This window comes from Mustela nivalis (genome assembly GCF_964662115.1).
Source record: "Mustela nivalis genome assembly, chromosome: 9".
Taxonomy (NCBI): Eukaryota; Metazoa; Chordata; class Mammalia; order Carnivora; family Mustelidae; genus Mustela; species Mustela nivalis.
Window position 1 is genome coordinate 111,236,899 of NC_139028.1, and position 17,400 is coordinate 111,254,298.

A 17,400-nucleotide genomic window follows, 5' to 3' on the forward strand; every position below is an offset into this window, starting at 1 on the left:
AGAAGCCGGGACCAGAACGGAGGCCCACAGAGCCTCCTGGGGCAGAGCATGGAGGGGTGAGGAAAGGGGCTGACAGCCACATCACAGGAGGGAAACAAATTATTTGGGGAAACTCTGGGAAGTAAAAGCTATGCGGGAGAGAAGCAGGGTAGACTCCTGCCTTCTGCGGTCTGGAAGAAGGATTTATAATCAATCAATTCTAGATTCCAATCGGCTTGTCAAGTCCCAGGGATGCCTCCCAGCTCTGCATGGATTTGGCCCTTGGGCTCTCAATTCTCAACTCACGGGCTTGTATAAGGGGACAGGAATCCTCTCAGTGACCTGTCAGAAAGCGCTGGTAGAGACTCGCTGTGCTTGGATTAATACTTTCACTTTGAGGACCCATTATCTGTTAAATAAACAAGCCATCAAGGAGCAAAGAAACGTCCCCCAGGTGCTTTGCTGCCCGGCCTCTGACTCACAGATGAGTCCAGGCCTCTGGAATGAGAAAAATGGCATCTGGAAGGCAGAGCAGGGAACCTGTGAGACTGTTCTGATGAATCTTGCAAAGCACTGACTGTCCTCCTGGCCTCTAGGGCCAGACAGCGTGAGCGGGTTCCACGCTGCAGCACTCTGGACCCACTGACGGAAGGCTTTCAGGGTCAATGGCAGCCACACGCTACACACGGATACAAGCACACCGTCTGGCTCAAGAGAGAGGCAGGGGAGAAGCAGGAGAGGGAACCGCAGGGAGGTCCCGTAGGCAGACATGAGGCTCAGGAAGTGGCCAGTAGGTCAGTGTGGCCTGGTGGGGGAGGCGGGGGGGCGTGGTTTAGGGCACGGATGGGCCGGCCAGGCACTCACCAAAACCACCTCGGAGCTTTGGGAGCTGAAGACTTCGTGGGTCCAGGTCTGGCCGGGCTCAGGGGAGCGGTCCCCCTTGCGATGCAGCTTCAGGCCCACGGTGTGGTGTCCCATGGTGTTCAGGAGCTGGGTCACCTCGCCTGACTGCAGGTTGTCGAAGTAGATGGTGGCACCCACAATCTGGTCCCCTGAGCGGGACGGAACAAGAAGCAGGTGAGACCCGCGGGGTCTCGGGAGAACAGCACACGACCACCACAGGCTGGGCCCTCGAGCTGACTTGCATTTACTGCGTGTCGTGACAAGCCTACAGGTGTGGTAATACCCATTGCACAGATGAAGAAAAGTAAGGCATAGGGAGGCCCACTAACTCGCCCAAAGCGGCAGAGTTCCTGGGTAGTGGAGTGGGCACTAAGGATGATGTGTCCACCACCCTCCAGAACCGCTGTCCCTGAGGACTGTGTGGATCAAGTGACACTGAGCGAGCAGGGGAGGCGAGGGTGGGGCTTGGGTACCGACCGTCCTAATGTCACTGGGACCAGCCCCTGTGGCCTTCCCACCGCCCCCCTCAGCCAAACCACCCCGGCACCCAGCCCACACCCTGAGGGAACTCACCCTCCTTGACCACCCCCGTGCGGGCCGCAGGGGAGTTCCGCATCACCTCCTGCACAAAGACGCCGTCGTCCCTCTGGGCGATGGTCAGCCCGTGGGAGCCGCTGCCCTGCCAGTTGGGCAGCAGCAGCTCCCGGGTCGTGTCCTCTTCCTTCTCCATCTGGGGTGAGGTAAGGAAATGGGGGCTCAGGACAGTGGGGGCTCGAGAGCATGAGGAGACAAGAAAGCCAAGGCTGGCCAGTGCTGTAAATCCCCGGGGGGTGACGCGGCCGTGCCTGCTTCTGCCGTGGAAGTGGTCCCCCTGGCAAGTGAACACAGGCTGCGACCAACCTCGGCCACAACCAGCCCCTCATCCCTTCCATGCAGGCCCCACTTCCCGATGCCACCCACCCTTGGTCCCACCCCCCCCTCCCCTCCGGCACACCCTCCCTCCCATGGACCTTTTGCAGGACTCAGCTCAGGAGCCGATGCCTTGCCAGGAGCCCGCCCCTCCTTCCTCTCTTCTTAGTCTCTCTCGTCGGGAATGTCGGTCACACAGTCTAGGGAGAAGGAGACAGAGATGCTCATGCTCAACGGGGGCCACACCGAAACCCCAACCTTCCCCTACGTCAACACCCTTCGTTCATACATGACTCTCCAACCTGGGATCGTGGAGACGGGGCTCAGGGAGGCCGGACTCGGATATAAACCCTGGCCTCAACCCTTGCTCTGGGGCCTCTAGGTGGCTCATTCAGCGAAGCATCTGCCTTTGGCGCTGGTTGTGATCCTGGAGTCCCAGAATCCAGCCCCATGTCGGGCTCCCGGCTCAGCAGGGAGCCTGCTTCAGCCTCTGCTCTTGAGCCCTCTCTCCCTCTCTCTCTCAAATAAATAAACAAGATCTTAAAAAAATAAAAATAAAATAAACCCGGTTTCTGCACCCTCCCAGCTGTGTGTCCCTGGCCAAGTCACTCAACTTCTCTGAACATCATCTCCTCTGTGAAACGGAGAGGATGCAGGAGCTCCATGAGGAGGGAAGGAGAGAGCGCTCGAGGGTAGGAAAAAGCCCAGGTGCCCACGAGTTTCACAAAACACCCATTCTCAGTAGTTCTTTGTAACAGCTCCAGGAAGGAGACCATGTCCCCGTTTTATGGATGGAGAGACTGAGATGTGAGGTCTGCAATAAGCGTGCCACCACCCCTGGGCTCTGAGCCTGCAACTCTCTCCCCTACAAGCACATCAGGTCTGTAGCCTTAACCAGCGTGAGACTCCTCTTCTCGGGGTCTCCAGCACGGGAGGCCTGAGAGCAGGAACAGCAGTGCCCTCCCTCCCCGGCTGACAGTGAGTCAGTCACCTGATCCAACCCGGTCCTTAGGACCAGGGGGACCCTCGCCAGCTGGGAGCTCCAGGTGCAACGGGCTGAACAAAAGAAGCCCCAACCCCGCCGCAGCCCCCCCCCCAGCCAGCCCACGCCCCAGAGGCTCAAATGCAGCTGGGCCGCCTCGGGGACACAGTGAGTCAGGGCCCACCTGGCTGCCCACACAGCGCCTGGAGCCAGGCCCCCATAGGAGCAAAGATGCCCTCGGGCCACAGGATGAGCTATCAGCTGCAGAGCTGCCCTGGGAAGACACAAGGCAGGACTCTGGAAACAGCCCCGGCCTAAGGCCACCCACGCAGAACAGCAGGGCCGGAGTCATCCAGAAGCCGGTCTGTGAAACCAGGCCGGGAATGCTAAAGCTCAGGCAGGGCCTCGCCCAGAGCCCCACCCGGAAGCTGTTGACTTTCAGAACTTTGTCAAAGATCGATAAATACATGCATGCTGATGGCCTCCTGCACAGCCAGCACCGGAGCAGAGGCCGCAAAGAAAACAGGCAAGGGACGGACTCCGCTCAGCCCAGCCCTGCGCCGCGCGCTGCGTTAGACAGTCGCGAGCTTCACCTGCACGTTCTCCCAGCGCTCAGTGACTGCGCGCCCTGTGCCAGATGGGGAGATTTAAAAGACTTCGTTCCTGCCCTGGATATAAATTATGAGCAAGGTGCTCTGGGTGTGACCCATTTAGCCTCAGAATGTTCTAGAAGGTTGGGAAGCCTCCTGGGGGGGATGAAACATGGAAGGAAAGAACGGGGCAAAGAGAACCTATTATCTGCCAATGCTCTTGAAAGCGTTAAGAGTTTGCTTGCCTCTGGGATCCCCCCAGAAATTCATGGGTGCGTCGCAGCTCTGGTGTCAGGCTGATCACACAGCATGGGCAAAGACAGCAGCTGGACCCCCAGTCCTCCACCCTCTGAACTCACACATGCAGAATTTAGGACATGGGCGCTGCCTAGGAGGCGAGCAGAGCCACAGAGGGTGAGCGAGGGAATTGCCTCTTCCCCTCCAGGCCAGCAGCCGCTAGGGGAAGTCACACTGACCCCTGCAAACAGCAAAGCCACGACTTTAAGGCGCCTGCCCCCAGCGTCCAGCACCAAGTAGCCAGCCCTGCAGACAGAGAGCCAGGCAGGGCAGGGAAGGAAAGCCTTCCAGCCCAAGGGCTTCTCAGCTCTCTGAAGTCACCAGCCAGCCTAGCTCCCCTCCTAAAGCAGGCCCCTTCTCTCGGCCAGCATCCTGGTCCCCAGCCAGTAGGGGCGGAGACAGAGCGCCAGCTCACCCTCGCCCACAGCTCGTCCCCACCCTCCCTCCTTCCCCATGAGTCACGGGAGGCTGCAGCAGCTCCAGACATGCAAAGGGTCACGCCTAAAATCCCATGGACAAAGTGCTTCGTTGGCCAGAGCCCCCAGTGCCAGAGGGGCTGGGGCCCCGGTGGAGACAGGCAGTTGGCTTTCAGGCCAGCTCCTGAGAAGGGAGCCCCAGGCCAGGAATCCCCAGGAGCACAGCTCAGAGGCTCAGGAAGGACTTGCTATGCACCTCTAGCCAACAGCTCAGAAGGAGGGGAGAAGGGGCGCCTGGGTGGCTCAGTGGGTTAAAGCCTCTGCCTTCAGCTCAGGTCATGATCCCAGGGTCGTGGGATTGAGACCCGCATCGGGCTCTCTGCTCAGCAAGGAGCCTGCCTCCCCCACTCTCTCTGCCTGCCTCTCTGCCTACTTGTGATCTCTGTCTGTCAAATAAATAAATAAAATCTTTGAAAAAAGGGGGGGGGGGGAAGCCATCGTGAGTGATGAAGGGTCCACAGCCCCTGAGAACAGGAGCCGTGGTACCAGGGGCTGCAGGTTGGCCCCAACAGGGCACCTGCTGGCTTCCTGGCCAGGAGGGGTTTCAACCACCCTGCCAGCCCTGGCCCAGGGCTCTGAGCAACTTCCCTTCCCTCCTCTGCTCTGGGCTATTCAGGTGGCTGCACACAGGGGTGCTGGGGGGGGGGGGTGTGAGACCAGGGTGGGAAGGGTCTATTTTCCGCATCTGAGTCCCACTGCTCAGTCTCTCCCACATATTCGAAGCCTGTGCCAAGCCCAGACAGGCCGTTCTTTTCCTACATAGGTCAGGTGATGCCAGGCTTCCCCAAGGACCGAGGATCCTGCCCTGTGGCTACTCAAAAGAGGGTCTTTGGAACTCTGTGGAATTCTGCACATTTGGCCAAGTGTCGTAAGTCTTTGGAGCTAGAAGACACCTTATAGCCCTGCTGTTGACATGGTAGTTACATGTGGCTATTTAAATTTAAATTAAGTTAAAATGAATTGTTAGTTTATTGCTTGCAGTAGCCACATTTCAAGAGCTCACCAACCACAGGGCTACCATATTAGACATGGCAGATGTGGAACGTTTCTGCCACTGCACAAAGCCCCTCGGGGACGGCACCGTCTGGTATTTACAGAAAGAGAGGGGGAGGTCCAGAGAGGTCAGGACAGGACAGTGCCAGGGCCCCAGACCCCTGGTCTGCTGGCTCCCCACCCCGAGGTCCCTCTGACACTGGCTCACAGTATCCTTGGTGATGGGAGAGACCGGAGTGGGGACCCTCTAGGCAGAGGGCTGCCTTGAGGCCAGAGAAAGTGCGAGATGGTATGTCCACTCATCTGTGAGGCAGAGACTAGGGGGACACCAGAACTCAGGCCAGAAGCAGCGTGAGAAGAACGAGGCCGTCCTGTTAATTCAAAATTGCAAAGAGGGGGCCCCTGGGTGGCTCAGTCAGTGAAGCGTCTGCCTTCGGCTCAGGTCTCGATCTTGGGGTCCTGGGATCGAGCCCCGCATCAGGCTCCCTGCTTGCGGGCGGGGTCTGCTTCTCCCTCTCCCTCTGCCCTGCTCCCTGCTCCCTGCTCCTGTACGCACGCGCGCTCTCTCAAATAAATACATTAAAAAAAAAAAAAAAAACCTTGCATAAAGGACGTGCACCACCTCTGCAGACCAGGGAGGTGGGGGGGGGGGGGGCAGGGATGAAACAAGGGCAGATCCCAGAAGCAGACTCCTTGCCCAGGGCAGAAGGTCTAGGCCAGGGGTGGCGTCTAAAGGAGCACCTTTCCCCCTCCCCTGCCCTTAGGGAACAGAGCCCTTTCCAAGCCCAAGAGCGGGTATGAAGCCAGGGAGGGGGCCCAGCCTAACTGCCGCTGCAGCCAAAAATGGCCAGGATGGCAGGAACCTGCAGAGGCCCCACTGCCGGAGAGACAGGCCCGTCGGCCTCCAGGCCTCTGTCCGCCAAACCTGAAGACGCACACCCGAGGGGCGTAAGTCTTAGCATAAGCCCAGCATGATGGATACAGGAATACAGGAGGTGATGCTCCACGGGAGACAGAAGTGCTCCCCCCACCGCGGGGAGGAACCGACAGCAGTGGGACTTCTACCCCGCGTGACGGCAGGCCCAGGGGTCATCACACCCACCGGCTGCACAAGCCAGGGAGCAGCACCTCGTGAGCCAGGAAGAACGAAATGACTCACCCCCTACCCCCAGGTAGAGACCTCCAGCAGAGGGAAAGTCCCCAGCGCTTCTAACAGGACAACGCGCAAAGGACATTCTAAGAAAAGGGAGACACACCCAGAGGGGTGTTCTACTCCCATAAACACCAGACAGCGAACAGGAAGAGAAAGCCCTGCATGGAGAGAAAACCGTCAACGGACAGAAGCAGAGAATTTGGCCGAGCTCCTGCAGCTCCACGCCAGGGGTCTCACTGGACCCCAGATGGACCCTACGTGGTTAATAATTAATGTGCTTATTCTAGAGACGCAGCGACAGGCCTCGAGCAGTAAGATGACTTGCCCAAGTGCGAACTGGGGGGTTGAGATGCGAGAGCCCAGGCTTCTCCGACTCTGTGACGCCAGAGCAAACAGTCTTTTCCTGGGTGGAGGAGTGCACACGGGAGGTACGCGGAAGACAGAGACCTACAATGCAGGAGGGCCAGAGAGACCCCCACAGGGCGATGGAGGGACCTCCATGCACACCTAGAGGGAGACAGGGTGGGAGGGAGCCTCAGGGACCGGGGCATAAACCTGGAGAAAGGGAGGAGCTGAGATTCCCCTAGGGGACCCAGAGCCAGGAGACTCACCCAGAGAGCCGTGACACCTTTCAAGGGCCACAAGCAGCAGGAGCGAGGGCTAGTGTCCACCAGTCTCCTGGGCCCACACACCAGCCACTTTCTGGCCAGCAGCTTGGGGACAGCACACCCGGATGGGCAGAGAGTCCCAAGCAACCTGGAAGCCAGGATCTGAGGTCCCCGGAGTCAGAAATCCTGAGCCACACAGACCCCAGCTCACCGCCAGGCTCTCTGCGGCCCCAGCAAGTGAAGGTCATGAGGGTCGTCCCCTCTGGGGCTTGCGGGCCACAAGACCCACTCCAGAGAAAGGCACCAGCAAGGCAAGACACATGCTTCCACTCACTGGGGAACGGGAACAGCCACAACAGCACAGACCCTTGTCCCACACAGGGCTGGGTTCGCTTCCGGGGCCCAAGGCTCCGAACAGACCTCCACGGAGGCCGCTGCCAGAACTCTTGTCGTCTGGAAAATGGCAGGGCCTATTCGAACTGGGGGGAAACAGCTCGGTAATCTCCACAGCCAAAGCCGGCCATCGAGAACTTTTACACTCAGCTCATCCTGGGGGGTACAGCCCAAGGGGGCATGTTGTGTGTTGGGGGCGGGGGTGGGATTATCAGGCAGAATATGACTAACATGCTGCAAGACACAGGCGACCTAGGCACTGGAGGGACATTCCCAGAAAGACAGACAAGGATGCGCACAGGCCGCGTGCACGCCGACACGCTCATCAGCCCCGCTCCCCACTCTTCCCAGCCCTGAGCAGGCCCACAGCCCTGCCTTCCCCAGCCCCCAACACACACCTGTCTGGGCAGCCCCAGGACCTGCCCATCATGGAAGGCGCCTATACCTGTCAGCCTGGTGCCCGGAGTCTGTGTCTCCCTCTACCTGTGTGTGCCTATCTTCTTGTTCCCCGGCCACCTGGGCCACTGGGCCAGCCCACAACTCCCACCAGCAGGGAGTTCCTCCAGCTCGGTCACTCCAGCCTCTCCTCCAGGTCAGCCCCACCAGGGGACCCCCACCTCAACGTCCAGAGGAGCCCCACTCAGACCCTACAGGCCAGCTGATCTCTCCAGCTCTCCCCACTGGCCCTCCGCACACAGCTTCCTCCCAACCCCCCGGAGCAAGCTCCAAGTTCTCTCTTCCAGCAAGGAGGGAGATTCCCTCTTCCACTCATGACCGAGAGGGACTCCCCTACTCCTTGTGACAGGGGACGGGGACAGCAGCCCACTATCCAGCCGCAAGTCCCCGCCCCTGGCCACACAGCCCCGGAGTAGAGAGCTTTTCCCCAGGACTGCTGGGACTAAGACACCAAGTCTGGCGGTGGCACCCTCTGCGAGGCAGGGGTGGTGAAGAAGAACGTTCTGTCTCCCCCTGGGGGATGATGACCGCCCGGAGCTGCCAGGGGTGCAGAAACTCCCCAACCACAGGGGAGCTCTCCGCCCAGCGGTCACACCCCGCCAGTGCAGGGGCGCAGGGCCAGGCCCCCGCCGCTCCGCAGTGGCCAAGGAGCCGCCCCCCAGCCCAGCCGGGACACGGAGCCGGGATCAGCTCCAGGCACTTCCCCTTCCCCTAGAATCTCCGCTCGGGCCTCCAGGGACGGGACAGGATGCCCCTCCCTGACCAGCCGTGTGCAGCACCTCTCGGCATCACTCAACGAGGGCTTCGTTCCCAGAGCTAGCCTCGCCCTCCTGAGGACCTCCGGATACAAACTCCAGGGCCCAGAAGCTATCCAGGACGCAGAAACCGACTCTGGCCCCTACCTACAGCCCCTGCGCAACCTCCAGCACCAGGGCAGAGACCCACTGCTGTCCCCAGCCCTGGAAGCCCGGGGTGCAAGCAAAGGAACACCCTCCCGCGGGTGATCACACCTCACCACTAGGACACTAGGGGTCACAGGGACGCAAGACCACCGTGAAACTGCACCACCTGGATGCAAGCGAGACCCGCAGCTGCAACAGCCCAGGAGTCCTCCCGGTGGGAACTGGGGGGGGGGAGGGGCTCTATCAAACTCATGTGCACGTGCCCCACCGTGGCCCATCCACGCAGGAGCCCCCTCGCTCCCCAGGCCACCATGCACGGAGGAAACCGAGCCTGCCCAGGAAGGCCTGGAGTGCCAACAGGATGGTCACAGGCCAGCTCCCTGCGAGCCTGGATGAACCCCACGGGGGACGAAGAGAGAGCAAAAGGCCCTAGACATGGCCACCGCCTCCACCTGACTGAAGCCAGCACATTCTAGACCTTCTCCAGCAGCTACCTCCCTTCCCCTCCTCAGGCCCAAGCAGGAGGTCAGCCCAGCTCCAGGGAGAGAAACCTGGGGGTGTTGGGGAGCGGTGGGGGGGGGGCGGGAAGAGCCTAAAGTGGGAGAGTTCCCATCGCGAGTAGGACTAGCTCTCCTGGTATATCTCTGTCTGTCCCCAGGCGGTTCCCAAGTTCTGAGGAAGGTGGTGACCACACCCCAGAGCCCCACACACCCCTCCACCCCCACAGCTTTGCCCCAACCTCTCAAACCAGCTCCTCAGGCTCTGGCGGTGTCTCCACCAGCACCAGCCAGCCGATTCCAAGTTGAGCCAAAGAATCTAGCCGGGCCAATGCCTGGTCACCTCCACCCAGGGCCTCTCTGCGACTCATGCGACCCTGGAGACCCCCAGCCCATTCCCTGCGCTTGTCTGCTGCTGGCCGTCTCCCTCCGCGAGTCCTCCGTGGTTTACTCTCTCCGGCCTCACCCTGGGCCCTGGACTAAGCCTGGCTGGTACAAGTCCCAGCTCTGTGGGGTTATCTCTTCAAGGGGTTGCCCAGACAAGGACCCCTAGCTCACCGCAAAGGCCTCCCGAACCCCAGCACGAAGCCCCACATGACGGACGTGGTTACGTCCCTGTCCGATGACCAATGTTCCCGCCTATACGCTTTTCAGGGCAAAGCCTTAGAGAGGGGCTGAGACGCCCTCCAGTCCCCATTTTGAAGCTCGCAGACCCTGTGTCCTCTGCTAGCCCAGCTCTCCCGGTCCCAGGTCCTCTCCTTCCCTGCCCAGCCCGCCTCCTTCATACCGCAGCTCACCGCTCAGAGCAAGGACATACCCCCTAAGCCTGGGGCGCCCTTCTGCTCCCCACTCTGCCCACTTACCTACCCTGTGCTGGCCCAACCCATCATCCCTCTGGGTCAAGGAGAAGGAAGCCTCCCCCATTCCGCCTCGGAAAGGAAGTGAGTGCCACACCCTGCCCCAGGGATTTCCCTCAAGGCGGGGCAGAGGCAGAGAGGGAGAAGAAAGCAGAATCTGCCCCCCTACTTTACGGGCAGCCTAAGTGTGGAGGCCTGAAAACGCCTTCCAAAGCATCTTCAGTCTCCTCCCCACCACTCCCAGCCTTCGCCTATCACTCTAGCCCCTACCCTCTCACTGGGTCCGGTGAGACCAAGCCAGCCCCTACCAGTGCTGGACCCGGGGAAGGAAAGGCAAGTGATCCCTCATTGGAGGCTGGATCATAACAGGGGAAACTGTTTCAAAACCAATTATTGGGAGCCCAGCGCTGCGCCAGGGATACAGAGGTAAATATCCCACTCTTTTTCTCTCTGGCAAACTCCAGGTCACTCTCTAAGGATCCCCCCCCCCAATAGGGGATGGTCCCACTCCGCCTTTCCATAAATCCACTGCACGTTAGCAGGGCTCTGAGCAGCCTCCCTGGGCTCCCTGGAGGCACCCACCGCCCCCTCTCTGCAGCCACACCCAGTGAAAGGCGAGAGCCCACACCACGCACACCACATTGTGCAAAGGCGCCAGGGCCGTCCCCCACCTGGTGCAGGCGCCCAGCCCGAGCTGCGAGGTGCCCAGTCTGCCCACTCGGCTCCCCTCCCACGCAAGGAGCACCGCCAGGCCTGTTCAGACCCCACGTGTCCCTCGTGGCCAGCGCCGCCCAGGGCTGCGCCCCCACATCCCCGGCCCTGGCACTGCAGGGGGCGCCCGGGCCAGCCACGGAGGGCCAGGCCCTCACATACTGCACACCCTCTCCCCGCCTGGGAAAGCCTTACATAACACGGCTCTCCGAACACACCCTAAACCCTCGGCCTTTCCAACTCCACGGCCGGACCCCGTCCCCCAGCCCCGTCTCCTGGAGCGCATCGCTCGTACAGAGACCGCGGCTAAGCCCTCCTCCCGCGCGGAGCTGGCTCCTGCCCCCACCTCCCGCACACAGCCCCTTCCTCCCCCTCCCCTTCGCCCCTCACCACTCCCCCCCGAGTTCTGGTTTGAATTAGTCAGCGGCTCCAACCACCACATTCCTCAGGCTGCTGGCGCCGTTCCAGGCGCTGGGGCGGGGGCCATCCCGCCCGGACGGGTTTGGGAGTGGGGTAGGGGAGAGCGCGCCGCCCCCGAATGGGAAGGGGCGGTGCCGGGGGCCGGGCCGCCGCACAGTTTCCCCCCCTCCCCGCCCACCCCAGCGCTGGAATCTCCCTAATTACGCCCCCCACCCCCACTCCCACCCGTCCCGTCCCGAGGCGCACTGCAAACTTCAGGCAGCGCGGCCTTGGAGGAAGAAGGGAGACTTCTGGAGCGGGGGACGCGGAGGGGCCAGACCAGGGCGGGGCAGCTGGAGGGGGGCTGAGAAAGGGAGAGGCTGGTGGTGCAGAACTGGGTGGGGCCGGGAGGACTCCCGGCGCTCTGTCGAGGCGGAGGTGTGGGGAGCGGGGAGGGACCGCGGAAGGGGCGCGGGGGCTCCGGGAGGGGCCGAGGGGCCGCGGCAGCGACCTCGGAAACTTCTCCAGTAAACACGGAATAGGAGCGGGAGCGGTGCGCTTGAGCCGCCGCCCCAGGGAGAAGGAGGGGATGGGACGGGGACCCACAGGGGACCCCCAGGCCAGGAACCGCGCGCCGGGCCGTGCAACAGAACCAACACTCAGCTCTCGAGAGAAATAAGGGCTGGAGCAATACCCGCTTCGGAGCGATTTTCCAACTTTGCCCAACTTGCGCCCCAACTCCGGAGGCAGAGTCTGGCTCCCAGGGCGCGACGCGTCGCCTCCCCGCGCGGCGCCGGGGTGCCCCGCTTGCTACACACTGAATCCCCGCAGTGCGCTCGGCCCGAGCGCCTCGCCCCTGCCCTGAAACCCACCTCCCCCCACCCCTTCTCGGAGTCGCGTCCCCGCCGCGCCGCGGTGCGCCGGGTGTCCCTACCTGCGCGCTCAGCCCCCGGGCACAGCCATAGCCCGCGCGGGGCCCCAGGTCGCGGTGCTGCGGCTGCCGCAGGCGGCGAGCCCTGGTCGGGGCGGGTCCGGCAGGGCGGCGGTGCAGTCCCCGCGGCGGAGCTGCTCCGAGTGGCCGGGCCCCCGCGCGCGGAGGCGGCTCTTGTAACTCCGGCTCGGGCGGGCGGGTCTGCCCGGAGCTGTGGGGAGAGGGCGGGGCCGGGCGGGGCCGGAGTGGGGCTGGGACGGGCCAGCGGGCCGACCCGACACGGACCCGGGAGCGGGCGGCTGGGGGGCTGGGGGGAGGGGGTGCTGGGGGGCGCGGAAACGAGGGGGCGTCGCGCGTCCGATGGCTGCTTTACCGCGCCCCCCCTCCAGTGCCCCCTGCTCTGGCCGGCGCCTGGATCTGCCCCCCAACGTTTTCAGTGTGTGGTCTCCCCGACCAGAAACTCCTCGAAGCTCCCTGAGGCTCATCCTCCCACCTGGAACTGCGAATCAGCTCACTTTGCAAGAAGGACCAAGAGGTTCAGAAAGCGGCTGGGGGGGTGGGGGGCGCGTGCTTGGGTGATTCGGCCGCGACCACCAGCCTGACTCAGACCTTTGAGTTCTCTCTCAACCCAGGCATCTAAACTTCAAATCCCAGGCCCCAGGCCCTTCTCTTGTTCCCAAGCTTCATGCAGCCGCGCCCATTTCTCGCCATCACCCCCCGTTCTGAGCACCCCCCATAGCTCCCCCCGCTACCGAAAACCGGTCTGTAGACGCTGGCCACACCCCTGGAGTTAGGGTGTCCACGTGGAGTCATCAGTGCCCCACGCACCACGGGGCTGCTCCTGTCGCTGCCGTGACACGGGCGGTCAGGGCGGCAGCCCACCCTCCTCCCCGGGCTCCTGAGGGAAGCGGCAGCTTTAGCCTTGCCTCTACTTACCCACTTCTGACTCGAGCCCTTCCCCCACCTTCCCACTTGCAAGGACGCTGTTTCCAGATTTATTGCCATTTCCCACAGCCACTTCTAATCCAGGAGACTTTATTAACCGCTTAATGATGGGGTGCGGGTTGGGGGACCTTCTGGCTCCCCGGCCCCCCTTCCACACTCCCATTCTCTTCTCCCCAGGAATCCTCTTATCCCCTCTCCTAGGTGGCCACCCACTACCCACATCAAGGCAGTGTTCCTTCCTTCCCAAAGGCTGAGGAAGGAAGACCCCCAGGCTGGAGGCCCCCCCAGAACACCCCTCTCCAGACAGGAGCGCCCTCCTCACCGCAAGATCATGAGTGGGCTGGGGCCGAGACCTGAGGCCCTGTCCTCTGAAATGGCAAACATGTTTACAGGCTAAAAATACCCAGCAGCCAACTCTGCTGCCAGCCCTGGGGGCTGTGTCCCAGGTCCAGTTACCAGCACAGGCCATGGGGGAGGGAAGACACAGGCAAAGAAGTCCTAGCTGTGCCCAGACTCATACAATGGGCGCAGAAAGGTGGAGACACACGTGTAGAAGTTCAGACAGGCATAGACACGCAAGGACAGACAAAGCAGAGACTTGGGCACCCGCATTCTAGATCTCTCTCACTCCTGTGTGCAAGTGCATTCTCCCTCCTCCCCCCACTCCCTACCTCTGTCTCACACACACACACACACACACACACACACACAGATAAGGACGCAAACTCACACCACACACATCACAAGCTTTCCAAACTCAGGCTTTCTAAAGTAGTGCCTCCTCCATTTTGTTCTGTACCCCTTTCCTCGAACCTACCCCTATTTGAAGAAAACACCTAAACTTTTCAACTTTGGGTTGCTTTTAAAAACATATAAGTACCAGGCCCGTGGGTGGCTCAGTCATTAGGTGTCTGCCTTCTGTTTGGGTCCTGATCCCAGGGTGCTGAGATTGAGGCCCACATCGGGCTCCCTGCTTGGTGGGAAGCCTGCTTCTTCGACCTCCCCCACTCCCCCCTGCTTGTGTTCCCTCTCTCTCTGTGGCTCTCTCTGTCAAATAAATAAAATCCTTTTTTTAAAGATTTTATTTATTTATTTGAGAGAGATAGATCACAAGTGGGGAGGGGGGACAGGCTCCCTGCTGAGCAGAGAGCCCAATGGGGAGGGCTCCATCCCAGGACCCTGAAATCATGACCTGAGCTGAAGGCAGACACTTAACCAACTGAGCCACCCAGGCACCCCAAATAAAATCTTTTAAAAAAATAAATACATAGGGGTACCTGGGTAGCTCAGTGGGCTAAAGCCTCTGCCTTCGGCTCAGGTCATGCATGATCTCAGGGTCCTGAAACCTGCTTCCCCCTCTCTCTCTGCCTGCCTCTCTGCCTACTTATGATCTCCGTCTGTCAAATAAATAAATAACATCTTTTAAATCAATAAATAAAAAATAAAAACATGTAAATACCGAGCGCTCCTTATTTCCTTTACTAATGGCTTTTTAATTATTTCATTGTCCGTAACATTTATTCAGCTTTTCACAAATGGAGCCAGAATACAGAGAAATGAAAGCGGGCCTTCATGCCCCAAGTCCGATAATCCTTGTTGACATTTTTTTTTTAATAAAATCAATGCCTCCATCTGGTGAAGAATGTAAACAATAGAGAAAGGTAGAGCGGTAAACAGTCAGTGGGTCCCTCCTCTCCCCGGTCCCTCTCCCCAAAAGTAACCACTGTTCACAGTTGACTGAAGGATTTTTAACTTTATGACTCACCTGGTTCCTTGAAAGAGAAAGATTTCCCAGGACATAGTTAAAGGGGAGTAGATTTAGACCTAGGTTTTGGGAATTTGGGAAACATCGCTCCGCGGATAATCACGGAGACTTAGGGGGACAGCCAAAGGGCGTTGGGAGTTTGGAGGGAGGGTTTGGAGCAGGAGAGGAGCAGGGAGGGAGGGTGTGGGTGTCTACCTCCCTGGAGCATGGGCTCTGTCAGCCCCTCAGGAGTGAAAGAGCAGAGGCTAGTGTCCTGGGCTCAAGGCCAACGTATCTGTTCATTATTTGTTCTGGCCACCCTCTTGGTCAACAGAGAAGGCAGGAGAGGCTGATTTGCAGAGCTGCTGCAGAGCTGGGATTACCGTCCAGGTTCTTCCTTCAGAGGTAGGAGCGACCCCGCTGGTGGGGGCTGGTCCTGGGGATGGGCTCCTGCCGAATTCCCAGCTAGGAGCTAGAGGCAGAGTAACCGAGACCCTTGCCCCATTTTAAAAAAAAAGAAAAAAACTATGGTCTGTACCTGCTGGAACAGGAGCTGGGCTTTCCTAGGTCAGCTTCCTTGGCCCAGGGGAAGGGAATATATTCAACAACTTTCAATGGCTTAAATGGAGATGCATGCTCTTTTGGAAATTTCTGCCGACCCTTCTCCTTCTGCCCCTCTGCTGGAGCCCCCTCCTGCCCCTCACCCCTCACCCCCCAAAGCTAGACCGTAATGGTGATTTTGTCTCAGGCCACAGCAGGCCATATGGTGTGTTAGCTCAATAAATCGTCACATGCTTGGGGACGAAATGGTCTCAGAAAGGGTTAGTGATTCCCCTAAAGTCACACAGCCCTCAGCAGCAGAAGTCAAAACTCCTACCAGCATCCAGGCTCCACGAGGGCAGGGATTTTCTTGTTCTTTGTTGTCTGCCCTGTGCCTGGAGCAGAGGCTGGCTTAGAGGAAACGCTGAAGAACTTTGAGGAATGAATGAATGAATGAATGAACTCCAGGGATAACTGCCTCCAAAGTCCGTATCTTTTCCACAACAGTATCCTGAGCCCCACACTTCCTTTTACTCTCAAGCCTCCAGGGACCAATTCCCCCACTTATAGACCTCTCCGGCAGCTGCACAAACATTCACTGTGTGTGTAACACTAGGCCCCGGGGCCCGTGGTGCTGGTGGTGGTGCTGGTGCAGGGGAACAAGATCCTGATGGGTTGGGGCGCCTGCAGGGCTCAGTCGGTTAAGCATCTGCCTTCTGCTCAGCTCATGATCCCAGGGTCCTGGGATCGAGTCCCGCGTCGAGCTCCCCACTCAGGGGGAGCCTGTTCTCCCGCTGCCTGCCACTCCCTCTGCTTGTGCTCATGCTCTCTCTGTCAAATAAATAAATATTTAAAAATTAAAAATTAAAATTAAATAAATAAATAAGAACATGACAGGATGGCATTCCTGCCCTCATGGTGCTCCTTCCTGAAGGAAATATATTCTGAGCTCCTCGCAGGCCTTTGGCTTTGGGAAAATGGGATATTGTCTTTTCTGCTATATCCTTTACACTGACACCTCATTCCCCCAACATACACTCACGGGGGAATTTTTTTGTGGATACACACACAATTTTTTTAGTTAAAAGGAATCACCCCCACCCCCACCTCCATCTCAACTTTGCAAAGAAAACCTCTCTCTTTTGGAAGGTTTCAGATGCCTCGGTGAAAATAAGGGCCACCCGGGGGTCCAGGAGGACTTCCAGCCTCCTGCCTGGCACTCTGTCACATTTCTGAGGCATCTGACCCCACACGGGCCTGCGGGTTCATTGGCAAAGGTAGGTGAGTCCTAGAACTCGTCATCACTGGGATACCCCAGCTTCCCCAGAAGTTTTGTTCCCTCCCCCCGCCCCCTGCTGGGGGTTCCCTGATGTGTACATGCGTCAAGTGTGTGTGTGTGTGATGAACCTTGGGCTTCTCTGTTGCCAGGCGACGTGCCTCTGTTTTGTTCCTATTATGCCTGTTTCCATAGTAACGACAAAGGGAGCTCTGTGGGCAGGCCCCCTGCCAGGGGGATTCCCCTTCCCCTCCCTCCTCGCCGCAGTCCCCTTCTCTAAAATCAGTGTATTACAGGGAAGACAAGACGCCCGACTGCTCAGAGAGTAATCATGGCTTTTAAACTGAGATCCCAGCAAGGAAGTGAAGTGTGCAATCTGCAGTCTCTTTGAAAGCAGACTCCCCGCCCTTCCCATGAGGGCCCTTTGGCGTGTCAGCCTTAGAAGCAGAGAAATGACTGTTACCCCTTCTTTGAGCCATCTGGGATCTCCCCGACCCCACCACCGCCCCATACACACACCCCCAGAGATGAGCGTCTCCGCCAAACATCAGCCCCTTCCATGTTCTCTTTCTTCCCTTCCTGATCTGTCTGTGCCAGTGAACAGCGAACCTATCGGGTGATTCTGGGATAAAGATATTACTGCCTGAGCAATTCTGAAACCCCCAAACTCCTAACCCAAACTCAAAATAGGAAGCCAAGTAAGTATCCCAGCTCAGTTCAAACCTCAGCCTGATTTTAAACCTCAGCCTGATTTTAAACCTCGGACTGCAAATAAGGAGTTCCTGAACCGCTCAGATCCGACAGCCAGCCGGGGTCCCGGAAACCTGCCCATTACACTCGGTCCTAATTGAAATCTTCA

General features: G+C 59.3%; 1 protein-coding gene across 3 annotated transcripts in view; it reads right to left on the minus strand.

The window, feature by feature from the left end:
• AHNAK (AHNAK nucleoprotein) overlaps nucleotides 1–12,244 on the minus strand; it is a 31,213-nt gene extending 18,969 nt beyond the window's left edge. The window contains exons 1-4 of one of the 3 annotated variants that reach the window (XM_082748112.1): nucleotides 12,040–12,244; nucleotides 1,893–1,991; nucleotides 1,456–1,612; nucleotides 844–1,031 (exon numbers count right to left, since the gene is read on the minus strand). In XM_082748112.1, coding sequence (XP_082604238.1) covers nucleotides 844–1,031; nucleotides 1,456–1,612 — 345 coding nt within the window. In that variant the 5' untranslated portion in view covers nucleotides 1,893–1,991; nucleotides 12,040–12,244. Of the gene's footprint in view, nucleotides 1–843; nucleotides 1,032–1,455; nucleotides 1,613–1,892; nucleotides 1,992–2,093; nucleotides 5,723–10,001; nucleotides 10,030–12,039 lie in introns of those variants that run through there. The other 2 variants (XM_082748114.1, XM_082748113.1) reach the window with 2 other exon arrangements.
• Between the last annotated feature and the right edge of the window lie 5,156 nt (nucleotides 12,245–17,400).